This window comes from Ambystoma mexicanum, chromosome 11, assembly GCF_040938575.1.
Source record: "Ambystoma mexicanum isolate Mex_15411 chromosome 11, UKY_AmexF1_1, whole genome shotgun sequence".
Taxonomy (NCBI): Eukaryota; Metazoa; Chordata; class Amphibia; order Caudata; family Ambystomatidae; genus Ambystoma; species Ambystoma mexicanum.
In genome coordinates, this window is record NC_090934.1 from 1,395,651,039 (window position 1) to 1,395,671,148 (window position 20,110).

Consider the following 20,110-nt stretch of genomic DNA (forward strand, 5'->3'; position numbering starts at 1 on the left):
ATTTACTATTTGCTTGAAATGCACATTTTATAGGAGTGTGCAGAGTGAGTTGGCTGTGGATTTGTTTTCTTTTTCGAACCATATGTTGAAGTCTACCAGTATGACTAGGTTGTCGTGGTGGGTTGATAACATGGCGGCCTTGTCCGCTAGTTTTGTTGCAAAGTGGGGTTGGGTGTGCAGTTAAAACGTTGAATCAATAATGTTGCATGCATTAATTTTGAGGAAAAAAAAATTCGAAAAAAATGTTGAATATTTATTTTTGTATTTTAGTTTTTTTTTGGGGTTTGGCTAGTAAAAAATGGGTTATTAAAAAAAACAGGGGGTTGGGAGAACCCCCCATTAAAAAAAAAATGAAATATATGCAACATTTTTTTCGACATTATTGATTCGAAATTAATGCATTCAAAATTATTGAATTCGAAATTTCACTGTAAACTGTGGGCTTGTACGACAGTGGTCTGTAGATCAGGAGGAATACTATGTTGGATTGGTTGTTGGGTTCTATCTTGATGAGAAGGGATTCGTAGTCTTCTGCGTTGGTTGTGGTGATTCGAGATGCTCGGACCTGTTCTTTGTGTATAGTTGCGATTCCGCCTCCTCTTCGCTTTTCTCTGTTGGCATGTATTCATTTATAATTGTTGGGTATTGCTTCATTTGCGATTGCTTTATAGTTGTCTGATAGCCGGTTTCCGGTAAGGAAGAGCACGTTTGTGCCTCCTTCATTTAGGAGGTTCATTTATTTCTGTTGTGTTTTTCCATGGATCTAACATGGAGGAGGCTGCAGTGTAGTTTGTTTGATTTTCCTTTCGGGTTTTTGTTAGTATTGTTTGTTCTGTCCATTGTGTTTTTTCATTTTGTTTTTGATTTAAAAAGGTAATTTTATTTTTTTAATTGTGGATTTTTCCAGGCATCACATCTTCTCCAGCACTCTTCAACTCCTTACCTTCTAGTTAGTGAGTATAAAAAGGCCTTTTACCCTTCATTTGATATCACATTGAGTAAGGTATTGATTAAGGCAGATGCTTTGATGTAAATTGATTAGCATGAATTGTAAGGTTGCATATTAAGACCTGGTGAGGCACGTAGTTGGTCTATTAGGTGGTTATGTATTGATGTGTTCTACAAGGAATATGTCTTAATGCACACCAAGGGTTAATGGATGGTGTGAGAATTGAACTATCAATATGAATATATGTGACATTGGTAAACCTCTTCCCTGTTGGCAAATGGGAGCAGCAACCTACTTCAGGGTTTGTTGCCTGCTCTCATCACTGTTGCACAGGGACAGGTGCATGCTTTTCCCTACCCCCTGCACCTACCACAGCCCCTGCTGGGTTGGTCGTGGACACTCCCCTGGGAGTGGAAGCAAGGTTCTGGAGGTAGGGGTGATAAGTTACCCTGGACTAAATTGGCTAAGGACATGCATAACTGCCTGAAGTTGCTCTGACTTTCCCACTAGACCAGGTTCCCTGTGTCCCCTTACACTGTCCCTTGCTTCACTTTATACATTTACTGGACTGATTCTTGTGCAATGGCTATTGCTTTCTGCCTCTGCCCTATCAAGGCCTCTGTTTCTACCAAGCTGGTGCTTTGGCCTTTGTTTTCAGGGTCCAGATTTTCCCTGATCAGACTCATGCAGTACTGCCTCCCCTTTTGCCCTTCTACTCTCTCATTCATATTTTAGTACCTATTCTTTACTTATGCTTCTCTTTTGAATCTTGTACTTGGGTTCTAACAGTTACTAGTACCTGGTGATGTGCTACTGTAAAGTGTCACTGAAGTTAAAGCACAGCAGCACAGAATATCTTTACTCTTCAAACTGATCTGCCAAAGCTGAGTGTGTGTGCTTTATCTACCTACCTATAGAAGTCGAAGCTCTTCCCCTTCAGTCTCAAGCTCTGGTAAAATGGCACTTGGTTCAGAGTTTGCTTCTTGCTGCACAGCCATTATTCAATGAATGCAGCAGAAGGCACAAGTTACTTACCTGTACCTCCTGTTTTCCAGCATGTGTCTTGCATGGATTCACATGCTCCTGAATATTCCCCTTCGTCAGGCTGGGAATCCTCGGTAAAAAGAAAAGCAGTTTTCACTTCAAAACTGCTCATCTCTTCTATGGCCTATCCGTGTCCTTTGGGTCATACTGCCCCCAGCCAATGACACTTGTCCTCCTAAACTCCACCCCTGGTGGCCATCTTCAGATTTAGTAGCGCACTTAAAGTGACAGTATGCACCAAGAAGAGCCAGACAGGGGAATGTGAGGGTTCAGAAATGCGAGGCGGACAAGTAGATAGAGTTTCCTCAAAAGTAGACATCTTTATTTAAATAATATGGGTGAGAGAAACGCCTCACTTTCCCTACCCTAACGAGGATTTCTCTTCACTCCACAAGCTTTCCAATGTGCACTGTAAGGAAGGCATGGTATCAAACAGTGAAGACAGACAAGTGATCACAGTTCAACGGTTTTTATTGAACTTCAATTGGGTTTGAAAAACGCCTATCTAATCCTAAATCTAAAGATTGGAGCAAGCTATGACCATCAAATAATAAAGAACGCAGTCTTAGTAGAATCTGGTCAAATCAAAAGGGCCTATACTAACAAACCTTTTTCCAATCCTTACTTCTAAATACAAATGATGTGGGAAACAATGTTATACAGAAGAAAAGTGTTCAAGAAATGATAGGTCAGGGTAGTTGAGCCGTTAACTTTGCTTCCCCACGTTTTCAGCATGGGACAAGGCGGCACACTCGAGCTAAGCACATACTCTGGTTTTCTAGCACGAGGATGCAGTTCAAAATCTCAGTATCAGGACCTTCTCTGCCAAAGTCTCTTTGCCATTCAAAGTCTCTTATTTCAGAGGGCCTGATGCGACAAACATTCAAAGTTCCTTTCTCTTCAGAATTCTCCTATGTACAACTTCTCTGGTGATGCGCTGTTTATGGCGGATTCTCCCTGCCCCCTGCCGGGCTCAGACCCACTTTAACACAAAACCTTCATTTGGTCTCCCTCTGCTGGGCTCGGACCAAATGTATCTAATTTTCCAAACTTTCTCTACTATATCATAATTGTAGACTTTCGATTGTGCGCAAGATTTTGCTTGTCCCGTTGCAGGACCACTTCGATTCACAATTCTTTGTTCTATTAACATGTCCCTTTTAACTTTCACTTCTGCCACTTCTCAGCTGGACATCTTACAGAGGCCTTCGATTGACCGGACCACTCTGTCAAATATATTGTATCAAAGTCTCTTCAAAGTTCAAACACTCATCAGCAGTTCAAATTTACTTGCGTTTTATCACATGTGTTTTAACAATGTCCATTCCAGCGCTCGCCATACAATGCTGCTGCTTGTAACACAGACCGGCCTTGTATTGGTCTCCCCAACTCACCAGCTGTGTTGATTTCACTAACGTTGCTTTCTTCTTGGAGCCAAGGACGGTACCACAGCGGCTACTGCTTCTCCCCACCTTGATTAGTGACGCGGGAGGGCCCCGGGTATCTGACCCACAATACAGGATTCTTCATCCTGGCTTCCTGGTCTTATGCTTTCTAATCTAGAGGGCTGTTGAAAGTAACCGTTTATTGTCGGAAAGGTCAAGGGAACGTCCCTCCTTACGATCCCCTCCTGTTTTGCCGTCTTTCTTCTCTTATTCAGCTGCCGTCTCGAAACTGGGGTTTCCTCGTGTGCCTTGCCTCACTCAGAGCGTGCTTTCATGCTCCGCCTTTTATCTGTGTGGGGAAGCTTAATGGAAGTCAGGTGTGAGTGATGGTCAGTAATTGCCTTACCTCGTCTGACCATTGTATTGGGACACGTCAGGTATACTGCTCAGGTGTTAGTCTGTTTTCTCCCAGAGCGGGCTGTCTGTGTGAAAGTGTTTGTGCAGGAAAAGGGAGAGGGGGAGTAGAGTCCCTGTGCATCCTATCTGATAGGATGGGGTAAAGGTGTTACAGGAAAGAGAGGGCTATTGCGTCTCACCATCCGGCGTCCTACTCCCCAAGGACCCCTCATCCCGGTGATCCACCCGCACTGGTCCACACCCCAGGGTCTGGAACCAAAGGCGATTGCCATGCCCTGACCACTTGAGAGAGAGATCCACAGGGACTAGTGGGTGAGACACCTTCTGGTTTCTCACAGCACTTGTATCAAATGCAACAAAAAGTTATCTTCCAAGGTGACTGCTGAAAGTATTCACAATGTTCTCCTTCAACAAAACCAAAATACATGTATCTTCCCATTCTTTGATTGTTCAATATCTTTCTCTTCACACACAAAAAGAATGTGTCAGGATGAGTTTTTATCACATTTCAAATAATCACATTGTAGTGGCCTAGCCAGCCACTTTCTACCACAACCTTCAACCACAATGCATTACTTCAATTTATTCTTCCTAGTTCACTAACCTGCCAGCACTAACCACTAAAAAGTCCTTTTCCTGGTATACTCGAATGCCAGGATAACACTCCTACTTCTACTAGCAGTGCTCAGTGGTGAGGTATACTTCAAACTTCATTAAAGTCTTCAACCGTCAACAACATTGAGATGTATAGCTTCTTTCAAAAGGACATAACACTCATTAATGCCATTTGTTCCTCTGGCTTGTTTGCCACATGAAATGCACGTTAACTTCCTCTCCTTGAGAATGATAACAAGGAGGGATTCTTTCCTGCTACCTTTGGGTTTCTTCTGTTCCACCAATTAACTGCTGATAATATATCCGATTTAGTTTTCTTTCTCTAGGAAAACATGTTTCAATTCTATTTCTTATTGCCTTTTTTTGGCATAGGCAATGCTGGTTCTCTTGCTCAAGTATTGCCCTCTTTTCAATTTGGCAACAATGAATATAATCTTTTGGTTTTGCATTTCTCTTAATCTAAGAATTATTCCAAAAGTACTTTAATTCATTAGTTTGGTAGTCAAAATGTCTATTTCCAGACAGCTGTCTGTCACGGAGCTCCCCAGGGTCACTGTGCATAGGGAAACTCACTGGTCTTCCTCTGCACTTCCTTCCGACACACAGCTGGTTCAGATTCTTCTTCCCGCTTTGGGATTTAAATGCCCGACTGCTCCGGTCACACCTCCAGTGCTCAAACCTTCTGTACATGGAGTCTGTGTCACTCCACGCGCACACAGGTGGTCGCCAGCCACTAAGGCACCATACAGAATTGGGAGAGCTCCTCTCTCCCGTGGGACAGTCAGCCTCCACACCACTTCCCACTGCACGATCTCTGCACAGTAAGGCCACAATGTTCATGACTCTTTCAGAGCCTCAAGGCTCTGGAAAAGCAGCTGCGGTCCTGGCTTCTTCTCTCTGCTTCTGCTGCTCACACAGCTGATCTTCTCATGGCCTGCACCTGAGGAGGCCATAAGTGGTCAAACGTTCTGCTCAGGTGTGGTTTCATTAGAGCCAATAGACAGTGCATCAGAATTCTGCACCTCTGAGCTCGTCTTCCTCGTCCCAGTATTGTGAGCATTATGGGACTTGAAGTCCCTAATGTTTTTGTGTCTGTTTTTGCCACATACTTCAATTTTACAATTAGCCATTCAAATCGTGGGATTACTAGGAAGGTTAGTTAAAGGGTTTTCCCAAATTCCCCGACCTGGGTCTCCCCCTTTCTCCCATGTGATCCTCTTGCAGAACACCAACCCAGGGTCAGGATCAGGAAGTGTCTGCCTTTCCCTGGCCACATGAGAAGGGTCTCTGGCCAAGGTTTTTGGGATGATCAGCTCTGATTGATCACAGGAAGGACAGAGGGTTTGGTTACATGTCTTTATAACCACAAGAAAAATAGTGTCAAACTTTTCAGTGACTCTAAAATAATGTCAATTTCTTTTCTCTTATTTATTTTGGGGTCCCGCCACCAAGCCCTCCATTTCCCCTGCTTTACTAACCCCCGCAAACCCTTCCACTCTTTCTAATACCTTGCCCCAACCCCACATATACTTTTATAAAAAATTCAAAATCTTTGTCGTTATTTATCTTTCACTGAAAAAGTTTGTTAAATATTTTTTATTTGTTATAAGCACTGTGTACCGGAGGGTTTGCATGTGAATCCCTGAAAGACCCATGCTGAAGAACAAAAGTTACAGGTAAGTAACTTGCACCTTCTCCAGCATGGGGTCTTGCATGGATTCACATGCTCATGAACATGATTACACAGCAGTACATATACATAACTGCGCCCAGATACCTTTGTGTTAGGTGCACTATATAAATGTACAAATAAATAAAACACAGGAGGTGGCAAGGCTCACAGAAGCAATACGCTTACCCCTGGAATAGACTCACCTCAAACAAACAGGTTTGCGTAGCACTGCCTGGACGACCTGGGACTCCTCCATGGAATCCCTGTCGATGCAGTAAAATCTCGTGAAGGTGTGGGTAGACCGCCACATAGCAGCCCTGCAGATGTCGAGCAGGGGAACACCGGAGAAAAACACTGTTGTTACTGCAATGACTCTGGTGGAGTGGGCTCTCGGCTGGCCCGGAAGCGGTCTGTTGGCCAGACGATGACCGTGCATGATACAACTAGAGAGCCACCTGAATATAGAAAAAAAACTTTAGCGTGTGCCACGTAGAACTTGAGGGCACGAGCAACATCCAGTAAATGCAATGCCCGTTCAGCAGACGTAGAAGGGTTGAGAACCAAAGGATCATTGATATGAAAGTAAGATGGAACCTTCGCCATGAAGGTGGCATGAGTCTGTAGCAACCACCTTAGTTCTGTATTTTTGGAAGGAACTTGGGGTTGGTCACCCTGAGTTGCCTGGGGGCAACCAGACGTAAACTCCCTGCTCACTGTGTTCGGAGAGGCACAGCTCCACCTCACTGATGAGGCCCAACAAGGCTGAAACACGTGTATGGGGTTGCTGTTGGTACTCTTGTTCAGAAGGGAATTGCCATAGAATTTCGGTGCTGGACTGCCCATGTGGGTGGGACAAAGACTGATATGAAAATGGATATTTCCCATCTGTGAAAGGTACAGGGAGCAAAAAGCAGATGGCTGCAAACTCTCAAGTTGTTAAAAACCACTGAACAGGTTATCATGCCGTGTTCTTTCGAGAGAGGGACGCCTGCTACCTTTTTTGCACCTTAGTTGTGTGGAAGGACAAATATGGTAGCTTACAGGAGAGGGCCTGAATCTCCCCGACCCGCCTGGCCGAGGTGAGCCACTGGGAAAGCGGCCTTCCATAATAGAAACTTCAAAGGGGCGGGATGCATTGGTTCAAAAGGGAGGGCCCATAGGCTTATGCAGGACCACATTCAGTTCCCAAGCTGGGGCAGGAGCCTTCACCGGCGGATAGGTCATGAAGAGACCCTTGAGGAACTCTTTGACAAGCCTGTGCAACCAAAGGGAGAGATTGCCTGGAGCCATGGGTAATGGGATGTGTCAGCCAGAAGAACCTTAATAGAGGTGTGAGCCAGGCCAGCTTTAGCCAGCGAGAGAAGATACGAGAGGAGCTGCAGAGCCTTTAGCCGCAGAGGTGTGATCCTCCGCTCCCACCACCACACTGTGAAGCGCTTCCATTTGTGCCTGTAGCAAGACAACATAGATGGAGCTCTGGCCCTGGCCAGGATCTTCTTGCATTCCAGTGGCAGGGAATAGTGCCCAATTTCTATGGCTGCAGGAGTCAGGTTGTGATGCTCAGTGATGTTGGGTCGTGGTGAAGGATTGATCTGTTTTCTATGGAGAGAAGGTCGGGAAGTGGAGGCAGCTGGATGGCTGGCACCACCGACAGATGGAGAGGATCTGAGTAGCAGATCTGCCTCGGCCATGCCAGCGCAATGAAGATAATCCTGCAGTGGCAACGTCCGAGTGCATTGATCGCACGGAACAGTACCAGTATCAGAGGGAAGGTGTACAGGAAGAGCCCCACCCAGGGCAATGAGAAGGCATCCCCTAGACTCCTCGGCTGAAGATATCTGCTGGCAAATTTCCAGCACTTGGAGTTGGCAACTGCCGCAAAGAGGTCAATCTGGGGAAGACCCCACTCGCTGAAGAGGACCGCAGCTGCTGCTGAGCAAATCCGTAATGGTATTCATGACACCCACCAGGTGAACAGGGACAAGAAACATGTCTTGAAGAATGGCCCAGCGCCACAGGGAACTTGAATTCCAGGGAGAGAGCGGGGGAGCCTGTCCTGTCCCCGCCCCGTTTCCTGATGTAAAACATGGTGGTGGTATTGTCCATGAAGATCTGCACCACCTTACCCTGTAGCTGGATGTTTATGTGCAACTCCTTCTCCTCCGGGAGCCAGAGGATTCTGGTGTGAGATTGTCCTGTGTGATTCCCCCAACTCTCCAGCGAGGCGTTGGTAGTGACTGTAGCCTGGTATGGAGGGATCTGGAAGGGGACCCCTTGTGCGAGATGTGGCCGAACCAACCACCATTGAAGAGTCTGACGGAATGCCCGATTCAGGACAATCTTCTCTGTCCATGTGCCTGTGACCTGCTGCCACCTGGCGTCCAGGAATTCCTGAAGGAGCTGCATTTGGAGCCTGCAAACGGGGACCAGATGGATGCAGGAGGACATCATGCCCTAAAGAGATTTGATGGATTGAAATGTTGCAATGGATACTGTGGACAGCTGCTGAATCTTCCCCAAGATGGCTTTTACCCTGTCCTCCAGGGAGGTCTCCAGACACAAGATCGTATTGAGCCGGCACCCAACTTGGTCTGTACATTTTTTGAGTGATCTAGGGTGGCTTTTAGGGGGTCTTGATAGACTACAGTACCTTACTCTTTAGGTGCAATCTGCAATGGATGCAACACTAAAAATGGCTTTAAAAGAGTGGGTCCACTTTAGTAAATAAACACTGATAATGAGGTTTAGTTTGCCTTTAAAGACTTCTGTAGTAATGTGGGTTTAGGTCAGAAAATGAGAACCGCCTACCAGAGCATTTGAAAGATTACACAGTTTATAAATATTCGGCATAGGATGAATGAGTCTAAACTATGTGTCATTGACATCAAGACACAGCAGGTTCGAATTGTGTGCCAAATATTTGGAAAGTCTTGCATCAGTGTGATGGACCCAGTGCCTCATCACACTGCTTGCCATTATATTCTATGGACCCTTGGCATGTGTTTTGTGTCTTTTCAGTTTCAGTTGAACAAGCAGTGTTTTTCCAATTAGAGCTTGCTCTCCGTGATATCTGGGGCTAACATAGAATGTTTTATTGCAAACAAAAATTGAATTATGTAAACTCTAAGCTTACTGGGATTTCAAACTGAGAACTTCCGGCGAATGTGAAGTTAAGGCCTTACTCGGAAGGTCAAACTTGGAGCTTTGTGGACATGTCCACCATTTTGGAAATGTGAAACTCAGAGCATACTTTGAATGTTTAGCTCACTGGGAATGACATGACATAACATGCCTTGAGATACCATATCATGACATATCAGGACATGAGTCTGAGAAGAATTAGCATGAGAAAGTGAGAGAGGCCGTGCGTGTAATGTAAGTGGATCTTGTTAAAAGTAAGTGAATCATCCTTGGTACAAGCTTCATGGTGCTAGGTCCTGTAAAAGTGATGGGAAGGTTGGGGTTAGTGGGGGGGGCAGAAGAGAGAAATAGAGGGAGGGGGAGGAGGGGAGTGGTGAAGAAAGGGAAGAGAGGGGGGAGGAGGACAGAGGAAGGGGGAGGAGAGAGGATGGAGAGGGGGGAGAGGGAGAGAATGGGAGAGAGAGGGCGATAGGGGAACCAATACTTGTAATGTGAATAGTAAAACGGTGACAGAAGTCCATGTCGGTAGCTGCTTGCTGAGCGGAAAAGTACTGGTTACCACTGGGTCCTGGTGTTTATCTGTCAGAATGATAAACGCTACACTAGAGCCAAGGGGGCGTCATTTTGATGCTGGTCTCAATGTATTTATTGCTAAGCCATTCCAATCTTGGAGAGTTTGTCCCATCTTCGAATGGGATCCGTCCAAGCACCATTTTACTTCTAGCAGCCAAGCGTTAGAGTGAGTTTGATCATAAAAGTGAGTGTTCATCCCCCAAGTGGGCATAAGATAATTTTATTAATTTGACTAATCTGAACTATTAATGATGTGCTAAGTGGGTTTGCTGGAAACGAGCCATGATGTGGAAACTAGGTATAGTGTATACTGAAAATGATTTGCTAGCTGGTTTCACAATTACATAAATAAAAACGGATATAAAATTATGTATTCATCAAAATGGAGTGTGCCTTGTAGTGGAATTCCAACTTAAATGCAGTGTTGTACTAGCCAGTTTATTTTTTTGTTATTTAAATGTGGCAGGTCCTAAGGGAAGGTGTGTTGTAGCATGGAAGATAGACAATTTCTCTACAAAATGTGACAAGAAAGGCTCAAATAGATCTCTGCTGCAGGGGCTCATAGCATCGAAGTACCTTGCCAGATCCCTCCACAACCTCAGTTAACCAACGGCTTGTTCATACAACGCTGGTGTATTCCAGATCCCTACTCACCTCGATGCATGATCTTGTGCTTCTCCCTCAGGTACGTCAGACCTTTGAGGACCTATTGAGATAGAGGGAGGCAGCGTTAGTTTGTCAGCGACTGGCTGTGCACCACTAACAGTTTGCTTCAGATATAGGGCTAAGACCATAGGCAGGGATGTCGCTACTCACTGCAATGCTGACTTTACCCAGAATTTTCTCCGGGATCTTCCCAGCTTTTTTCAGCACCTGGTCCAAGGATCCACCATCCTGGGAATAAAATGAACAAATATTGCAATTGATACAAAGAAATAACACAACTGGTCTTTAAGGTTCAGGTGACCATGCTAGCTCCATGCATCACATCAAATTTCCTTAGCTGTGTACATCAGGTCCATACCTTTAGGAGAGGAATAAACACCATCTTATATTTATGTAAGTTAATCTACGTTACCAGGCCTGGTTTGGTTTGCTTTTAAAATAGTTTCTTTATGAGCAGCCTTTCCTTCTGACTTCCACTAGAACCCTCTCTTTCAGTTTATTTCACTCACCCTAGGTTTCCCATTATATCGCTAAACACCTGCTTTCTTTCTCTTTCTCTCAGTCCGTTTCTGAACTCTGGCTTCCTCATCCCCCCTCACCGCCCCCCTCCCCCGTTTCCTTATCACAGCTCCTCTTGCTTTTCTCTTTCTTTCTCACTGTCTGGCTCCTATTTTCCCCTTTACCTTCACCCAATCCTCAGCAGGACAGTCTGAGTTGTCACACTTTGCCCCAGGTGTAATGAGGAAGTTCCGTTTTAATAGGTGCTAAATAATGGGAGGTGCTGCAAAGCTTTAACCGCATGAGGTGGAGCTGACAGTACAGAATGAGGATGAAGGCTTTTGTCCTCATTAAATCTGCTTCAGGTGTGCTCTCTGCCATTCTTGTTAGCAGTGTCGCCTCTATCTCCCGCAGCGCCCGCTTCGACTTCTTTGCCCCGGGCCATTGCACTCTTGGTCCACCCTTACAAAAGGCCCTGCTTTGCTCAAGAAGCTATGTCACAGCCAAAAGTGGATTGCATAAACGTGTCGCCGTTTTTGCTGAGGAAAATGGTTTTGCATCCCTGCAGTATCGACTGTGCTTTGCACTTTGAAAATGAAAGATCTTCCAAGTGTGTAGGAGAATGCAATATGTGGATAAGATGATGATTAAAGGGAGTGGGAGGGGATTAGGAGCATTCTTGCCAGAGCCTATAACCAGCATCTCACTGTGCCCACCAATTACAGCTCTTCACAATGTTTACCAATGCCAGCTTCGAACTCTGACCACCAAATGCTAGATTCACAAGCAGCCCCTAATGCAGAGCTTCATACTCTGCTTACCAATTCAGCTTCAAGTGCTGCCTACCAAAGCCAGGCTGCTCACACTACCCACACATGCTAGCTTCTTAAACTACCCACCAATACCAGCCTCTAACACAGCAGATTAATGCCATTGCCGTGTACTGCCCACAAATGCCAGTTTATCAAGCTGTTAGCCAATGCCAGCTTTTCAAGCTGTTCACCAGTGTTGGCTTGTCATGATGCCCACTGCACCTCCAAGGGCATCTGGTGGTCTCCTTGCCCACAAGTGCACACTTCACATTGTCCATCAGTGATTGCTTCCCGCGTTGCCAAGTCATCACTCCTCAAATACTGGGCAGATGTTTGAAGGCGTGAAATTCGCTTTCAATTTAAAAGAAAGTGTGGAAGAGAATTAAGTCTGGGAAGGAGCCCTCTCCCCTATATTTTCTGCTAAATAAAATATGAAATGGTGCCCCGTGACCGAGAGTCTGTGAGCTCTGCCCTCTTTAGCTCATGAGCAAATACCACAGATATAACTCTCAAATGCTCTGCCCCTCACATTCACTTTTCTTTTTCAAGTGAAGGCCGGGGAGGAGCCAGAGCGCACTGCACCATTACATTGGTTACTCACAGTCACCTTGCTGCTTTTTCCCCAGTGGTGCAGGTTCTGATGGCTACCCTCATTCTGAAATCCACTTCTGCTCTGCAGAAGTCAAAAAGCAGCTCTTTAAATACACACTGAACCTCTCACATGTCCAGTATTCGAGTGATTTATTTCCCCCTGGACAAGCTGCTATATGGTAGGATTGTCTGGCTGAACACTGAAGATCTGGCTACCTTCCATGATTCTCAAATTATCCCTGCCCTTCCAGAACTAGTTTGTTGCCCCAATGCAAGATTGTTTTAGTGCTCAAGTGCGAGCTTCTTCCAATTCCCTGACAGGAGGATTTCACATTGAACGCCCATGCACGTTTTTCATACTGCACACCCATGCAAGTGTCTCACACCACTTCAATGAAAGCTTCTCATGGTGACAAATCCACAGTCCCTAAACTCCCACTTATGCAAGCTTCCATCAGTGTTGGCTTCTTACAACGTGATCCAGCTTGTCACACTGCCCTACATTCTATCAGTGTGGGGTCTGCGAACTGCCTACCAGTTACGTATTTTCATGTTGGTGCCCCATTGCTTGTTTCACACACTCTCACCAGTTAGATAATACAGCATACTTGAGCGTGGCAGAGTGAGCCAGTACCAGCATTGCTCCCAGTAACACTGAGATCAGCGTGGCGCTCAATGGCATTACCTACATAAGAGTTTGGGGATGTTGTGACTAGAACAGTGTTGTGAAGTGACTTGCAGGCTTATCTTGGGTTACATCTTAAATTTATTCCAGACACTTAAGTTACCATGACATTAAGACAAATACATGAGAGTATGGACTGAATCAGCAATGGCCAGGGGAGCTCTAACTGCCTGCCTCAGTATGGAACCCTCAGATAAACATTCCATCATTCACACAGCAACACTCCATGTGACATCACAGACTCACTAAATGACAGCATGTCGCAGACAGTCACAACATAGCACACATCCTTCCTTTACCAGACCCACACACAAACAGTCACCGCAAAACACATCTGCTTCCTTTAACGGACCAGACTCAATACCACACATACTGAACATCACGCATCTCACTCATTACCAAAGACAAACACTACAGACCCCCTCATACACTCCATTGACTCAGCCTATCAGGTGCAACCAAATGAGCCAATATGTTCAAATACTCCAGAGAACTCTGAGACACTAGCCAGGCATCCCCTAATCCATCTGCGTACCTGACACTTGACCACTAACGACCCCTAGCAGTATCACAAGAGTCTGCCATGCCAAACCCCACACTCTCCAAAAAGTGCAAGCTTCAGCACATCAAGATATAAGAAAATCTGAACAATGAAGGCGCTACCTCCTTTAAACATTGTGGCACTAATATAGCGTGGCACACACAGACTAAACTTCCAGCTCTACTTCATACAGAGGAAGGCACAACCTTTCCCACATTACAGTATTTAACAAACATCGAAGGTGCTACCTACCTCAAGACCACTACAAACACACAAATCAGAGGTGCTACCTCTCTTGAATCCCAATTGTGCTACACAAACTGGAGGCGCTACCTCCCTCAACTGCTTTTGCGTCAAACTCACAAGAGGCGCTACCTCTCTCAATTGTGACACAAACATCTAAGACGCTATCTCCCTCAAATACACTAATTACATGCACATAAGAGGCGCTACCTCTCTCAAATACCATTTTCACCACACATACTGGAGGCGCTACCTCCCTCAACTACCTTTGCATCATACTCAGAGGCGCTACCTCTTTCTACCGTGACGCATACATCGGAGACGCTACCTCCCACAAAATACACTAATGACACACTTATCAGAGGCGCTACCTCTCTAAAATACCACTAGTGCAACCCAAACCAGAATACACTAATGACACACTTATCAGAGGCCACTAGTGCGAACCAAAACAGAGGCGCTACCTCTCACTACTACTTAGTGTCACTCACACCAGAGGCGCTACCTCAGCAGTGACAACTCGTACTACATCTCATACTAATCCTTGTGCAACCGATTCACATCCAACCTCAATTGAGTCAGGCACATTACATATTAGCATTTCACATTCCTAAAAGCAATTTTATGACTGCAGTATACACGCAAATCAAATACATTCGTCCTAAAAGTCCATGGACATCTTTTGACCCTATGACATAACTTTGCTCCTAAAGTCCATGTTGCAATACCAAACTAAACTCCTGAAAATCCTCAAAGTGATTATGCTAGCTCGTTCTTACATAGACAACTTCCTTCAAGACATCACAGGCACACTTCACACGCTTAATTTGTGACTTTTAGCTAAGCATGAATATTTTTACCAAACAGGTCGTCACAGAACTTCTAATTTTCTAAAAGTCGCTGGGTGATGTGCACTCTTAGCCTGCAATTACTTCATAGAAAGGATACTGTGCGTATTCACCTCACTTCCGTTATGCAACTTCAACTGCACCATTTCATTTCTTCGCTGTGATTGAAGAAACACCAAAGTTCTGAGATATTACCCACATTTCCCTTTCATGTCTCTGCTCCTCATTGATGCCAACTCTGCATTGCTTTCACACCGTGCCTCCTGACTTTAAAGCACTTTCCTTCCTTCTTCATGAATAGGAACTCCGAGACTTTTAAATCCAAATGTCAGCCAAGCAGGCACTTGTATCAGCAAAGCAGGCACTTGTATTCCACTCCATTATCTACGTTTCAACTTCAGAATACCCGCTCGTAGACGACACCTCCTGTTCTGCACCTTATCAAATGCCTGCATCTATATAATTTTGCCAGTGTAACCGCAGATAGCTGCCGTCGTATTCTACAGTAAACATATGATACTGCCTAGGTGTCACTGGATTCACTGCCTCTTCATGTTGCAACGTAACTGCAGGTGCTTTCTCCTGAACTTATGTTGTATGCGCTGCGTCTCACATCATCCCACCATAGAGTTCACCACTAAACAGTTCTTCATTCGAACGCTACACTCGGGTTCCACCGGATCGCCAACACACCAAGACCTTCAATGATGTCGAAACTGCACAAGCTTTTGAACTGTCACCGTTTTATTTTATTTTTTGCTTTTCCGAAATGGTAGATTACAATATCCTAACCGAGTGTAATCAACGGGAATGAAAGGGTGTTGCCCGCATGTGTGGGTGCATCTGCAGCAACAAGAGCCAGTCACAAATTAAGCGTCTGAAGTGTGCCTGTGATGTCTTGAAGGAAGTTGTCTATGTAAGAACGAGCTAGCATAATCACTTTCAGGATTTTCAGGAGTTTAGTTTGGTTCTGAAATGTTGGGACATCAGTGATGATACTATGGGGTCCCAGAGGAAGGAGTTCAGGAGGTCCACAGTGATTTCGGAAGTGCAGAAGGTGCACGGTAATTCCAGAGGAAGAAGCGCAGCATGTGCTGCACTGGGATTTCAGAAGCACAGTAGGTGGACAGAGATTTCAACGCGTAGGATGTGTTTGGAGTTTTCGGAAGGGAGTTGGTGGGACTGGTGACCTCCGTTGGGTGCAGAATGGAACATTACAGAAGTCATGGAAGGAGAGGAACAATAGTTGGTCTTACGAATATCCTTTTTGAGTAAAGTGTGGCTAAGGAAAAATGCTGAAACTAATTGTAATATCGTCTTCAATGGGATACGGTTGTGCAGCCCTATGTGAATAGCTCATTTAATGCCAAAGACTGGTTTTGTTTTGGAACTTGTGGCAATGAAGTGCGGAATGTGCATGGTGCCAGTATGATGTATGGCATGTGTAGGCTGCACAGTGTGGTATCCAGTTTAACCATTCTTTGGAATTTGCAGTTTAGGGTCGCTGCGAGCGACATAGACTTTTAGCAATTACAATGTTGGTGTGGTATGTTTGGTATTGCATGGCTGGGAGGTATTGCCTGATATATAACAAGTCTTAACTATCTTGAGGCTTTGCAGGTCACCTGGCAAGGATGCTACATGAACATTGTGGTTCAGGACTACAAGTTTGGATTGTGGCATATGACATCTAGTGTCATGGAGTGGGTATTCCAAATGGTAAATGTTTAGCTTTTATTAACATGTATGGTATGGTAAAGAGTCAGGGATCTATGTGTAAAACATGGATTCGTGTTATAACATGGGAGGATGTTCAGACTGGGGGTAGCACCTCCAGATCTTTATGGTATGGATGTGGTTATCCCACGAAGTTATTGCGGGGGTAGCGCCTCCTCTGAGTTTGGTGAGCTTGAGTGAAGCTTATATGAAATGTATAGGTATGGTTGCTGATGGTGTGAGTGCCAGGTCAGCATGTCTTACCTCTCAATGTGATGGCTGGGGTAGCGCCTTCAGCCCAATGTACAGTATGGATGTGGATGGGTATGTCACTAGGATATTTGAGAGGTAGTGTCACATAGTATGGTATCTGGGGATAGCGCCTCCAGTTTGGTATTGGCGTGATTGCGATGAGTCACGCGTGGTTAATCAGTATATGTGTTGTTTTCTGGTGGTAACGCCACCAGTTATGTCGGGGCGTGACTATAATGAGGTTATGCATAGTTATCTCTCGTATGGCTGTGTGAGGTGGTAGGGCCACCAATTGTCCGGGCGTGACTGAGGTTAGTCAGGCAAGGTGAATGGTTTGGTATCTGGGTGGTAGCGCCCCCAGGGGATGTAGTGCTGTGACTGTAGTATAAGTCACGCATGGTTAGGCATATATGTGTACGTGTGTATGGGTGTGTCTATGGTATTAGGCATTGCATTGCCACGCATTACCCCGACACTTGTGGTTTATTTACCACAAATCATTTTTTTTTTCCATTCTCTGTGCACATGCAGTGCAGCTGGGTTTTTTTTAGCTGTACTGTGTGTGCTTCTTTGACTCTTTTCACCCTCATCAGGGTCCGGACTGTGACAGTGATATTGGTTGATGGTCCCGGTGTGCTATGCCAGAGGCCAGTGCATCGTGTATGAGGTGAGTGGTAGTTTGTCTAAGCACGTGTTACGTGCTAGCCCTGATGATGCGAGTCGGCGTGAATGTCTTATGTTGGTGTGTGTGGAGGTGTGTTGTGTAATATTCCGTTCTGTTGCCGGAAGAGGGGAGATGTGTTGTGTAATGCTTTGCTGTGTGTGATGTGCAAGTGTAAGCGGAGGAGATGTGTTGTGTATGGCTTGGCAGAAGGAATGTTGTGATGTCATGTGGAGTGTTTATGCCTGAGTGTTGGAATGTATGGGTGAATGTTATAACACGGTCAGTTGGTGAGCTCTCTGCCTGGGTGATGGGCTGCCAGTGTTTTATTGTCCTATATGTAATTTAAATGTAACATGATTGACTGTTATTAAGATGTCTATGAAGCTGGAAATAAACCTAGCATGTCAATTTAAGAAGGCTGGGAGCTGCTTCGTTACAAATAGTAAACAGGACACTGGGCTTGGCACTAGTATTTCAACGAAATGTGGGACCTCCGTGTCATATTATATGATTTTCGGCTAATCAGTATTTTAAAAAAGAAGCCAGCAGGTTTATTAACTGAGGCTGTTTCTCAGTTTAATAATGTTGAAGCCGGTGGCTCCCCTAGGTGTAGAGTTAAGGGCAGTAACCGTGTGTTGGACACCAGGGCAAGGAGGGCCATAGGAGACAGCGCCTCCATAAAGAGAGCATGGATTCAACTGATGAAGATGGGTGTGTAACTGTGGATGTCCCAGTAACAAACTTAATAGCAGAGTTGGAAGAAGTTGCTGCTCAGAAAGATCAAGTTAGTTTATTTGATGAAGGTCATGTCCCTAGACAAGGTGGTATTTCTGTTCAAATGCCATCAGTTGCAAGTGAGGCGCTACAATCTCTGCTGAAAAGTAGGGACATGGTGATTGCTGAAGCCATTTCACAGGCCTGTCTTGGAAATAAGGAGTCACTGGGAGGACCTAGTGAATCAGAAATCTGGCCATATATGAAGGAGAAATTCATTGAAGTCCTGAATCAGTGCAAAACTAATCAGGATTCCTGTGCTTGGGTGGATTCCTTTGATGAGATTGCATCCCAAGCCCACCCCCCCCCCCCTCCACACCCCACTGCAGCTAGAGTGGATAAAGCATGTCAATGTGACTTGAATTAACTGCATTCCAACAGGCGTGTTATAGCATGTCAAACCGACAAGACAAACACCATTGTGACACCTATTGCGAATGAGACCAGCGTCCCTCAGTCTGACATCATCTGCCCTTCCTCTAAACAGTTTAGAAAGGCGGCCAACCCCTAATTTGATCTGGCTATGCCTACTCATGGTAGGGATTTTCGCATTAAGAAGGCAGATTCTTTTCTGAGAGAGCTTGTTATGAATTTTCATTAACAACGTAGATACACCAGAGAGGACCGAAATTAGAGAAGCACTCAGAAATAAGGTCTTGTCTTGGTGACACTCTAAAGTGAGTAATGGGAGTGTTAGAGGACAGGACTTTCGGCTTTTGCGCAGGTTGCATATTAAGGAAATGTGCACCGGGAACAAAACTGATTGTATCATCAAAGGTTGTTGTCATGGCAGTTTGCTGTTATTTTTGAGTATATGTAAAAATCGGCCCAATATGTCCTCTGTCTCCAACTGACTAACATGCCATCTGCCCCAACTCAAGGATTGTGCTGAATTAATTTCTTCCTTTTAATTTCAGTATTGTATGCCTTTTGTTCCGTGTGAAAAACTTAGCCTATTTACGTTGTGTGTGTTTGTTTCTGTGTGTATTGTATTATGTGGAAAGTTCATTCTATTGGAGTTCTGGCAGTCTGCCGTCATTCTCGAGTGTATGTAAAAGACTGACAAACATGGCATCGGACTCAAACTGAAGGATTGTGTTGAATGAATCTCTTTCTTTTAAATTCTATCTTGTATGCCTTCTGTTCCCTGTGGAAAACGTATCCTATTGATGTTATGTGTGTGTTTCGTTTTTTGTTTTGTTTAGCGCCCTAGTGCCCATGGGCCTATGTCGGCGCTATACAAATTAATAAACTTTAAAAAACCTAAACTAAAACTGCACCCAACATCACCGTAGTGGTCTTACAGAACCAGGCCTGTCTGAAAAAGTGGCGTATTGTGGCCCGCCAGAGTGTTGCCAGACCGTTTCATAGTTGATGTGCATTCTGCTTGTGGCCTGGTAAATTGCTGCCTAGTGTAACAGAAGTAGAAACAGGACATTATGAATTGCTTTTGTTAAGATGTCTGCCACCTTATGTTTGGATGTAGCTCTGTGGTGTAGCTGAAGCGTGTACGCTATTTAAATGATCCCACGATGTCCTAGGTAGGTTGCTGCATTTGCACTCTTTTTTTGTCATATGGCCGATGCAGTGTATAAAGACAGACTGTGACATGATCAGAGGCGTTGCTAGGGGGGTTTAAGGGGGCTATAGCCCCTGGTAATTTGGTTGTAGCCCCGGATAGAATCTCAGGAGCTACAACCAAAAGGCTAGCTAGCCCCCAGTTCCGACAGTTCCAACATCAGCGTAGCCCCGGGTCTTTTCCAGACCTAGCAACACCCCTGGAGATGATGGAGGCTGCTGGAATTCTTCAGCACTCTATGGTTGCTGCGTTACTCTGTTAGTGAGTTTATCTTCTCTGGAGTCTTTTTTTTAACGTTTGGAACCGGTTTCCATTTGGCATCCTGTTTCTTTCTGCTTGGGAGTCAGGGATCTAGGGTCGCTTTGGCCACTTTTTATGGACAAAGGTAGAGTGAAACTGGGTGGACTATACAGCGACAGATTATAACAACGCCAGACAGTGCGAG

At 45.0% G+C, this 20,110-nt stretch overlaps 1 protein-coding gene across 1 annotated transcript in view; it reads right to left on the reverse strand.

The window, feature by feature from the left end:
* The window catches only part of MAP2K1 (mitogen-activated protein kinase kinase 1), a 369,367-nt gene that overhangs the window by 194,956 nt on the left and 154,301 nt on the right, over window positions 1–20,110 (reverse strand). The window contains exons 4-5 of the mRNA XM_069625019.1: window positions 10,613–10,690; window positions 10,451–10,502 (exon numbers count right to left, since the gene is read on the reverse strand). Of these exons, the coding sequence (XP_069481120.1) occupies window positions 10,451–10,502; window positions 10,613–10,690 (130 nt within the window). The remainder of the gene's footprint in view (window positions 1–10,450; window positions 10,503–10,612; window positions 10,691–20,110) is intronic.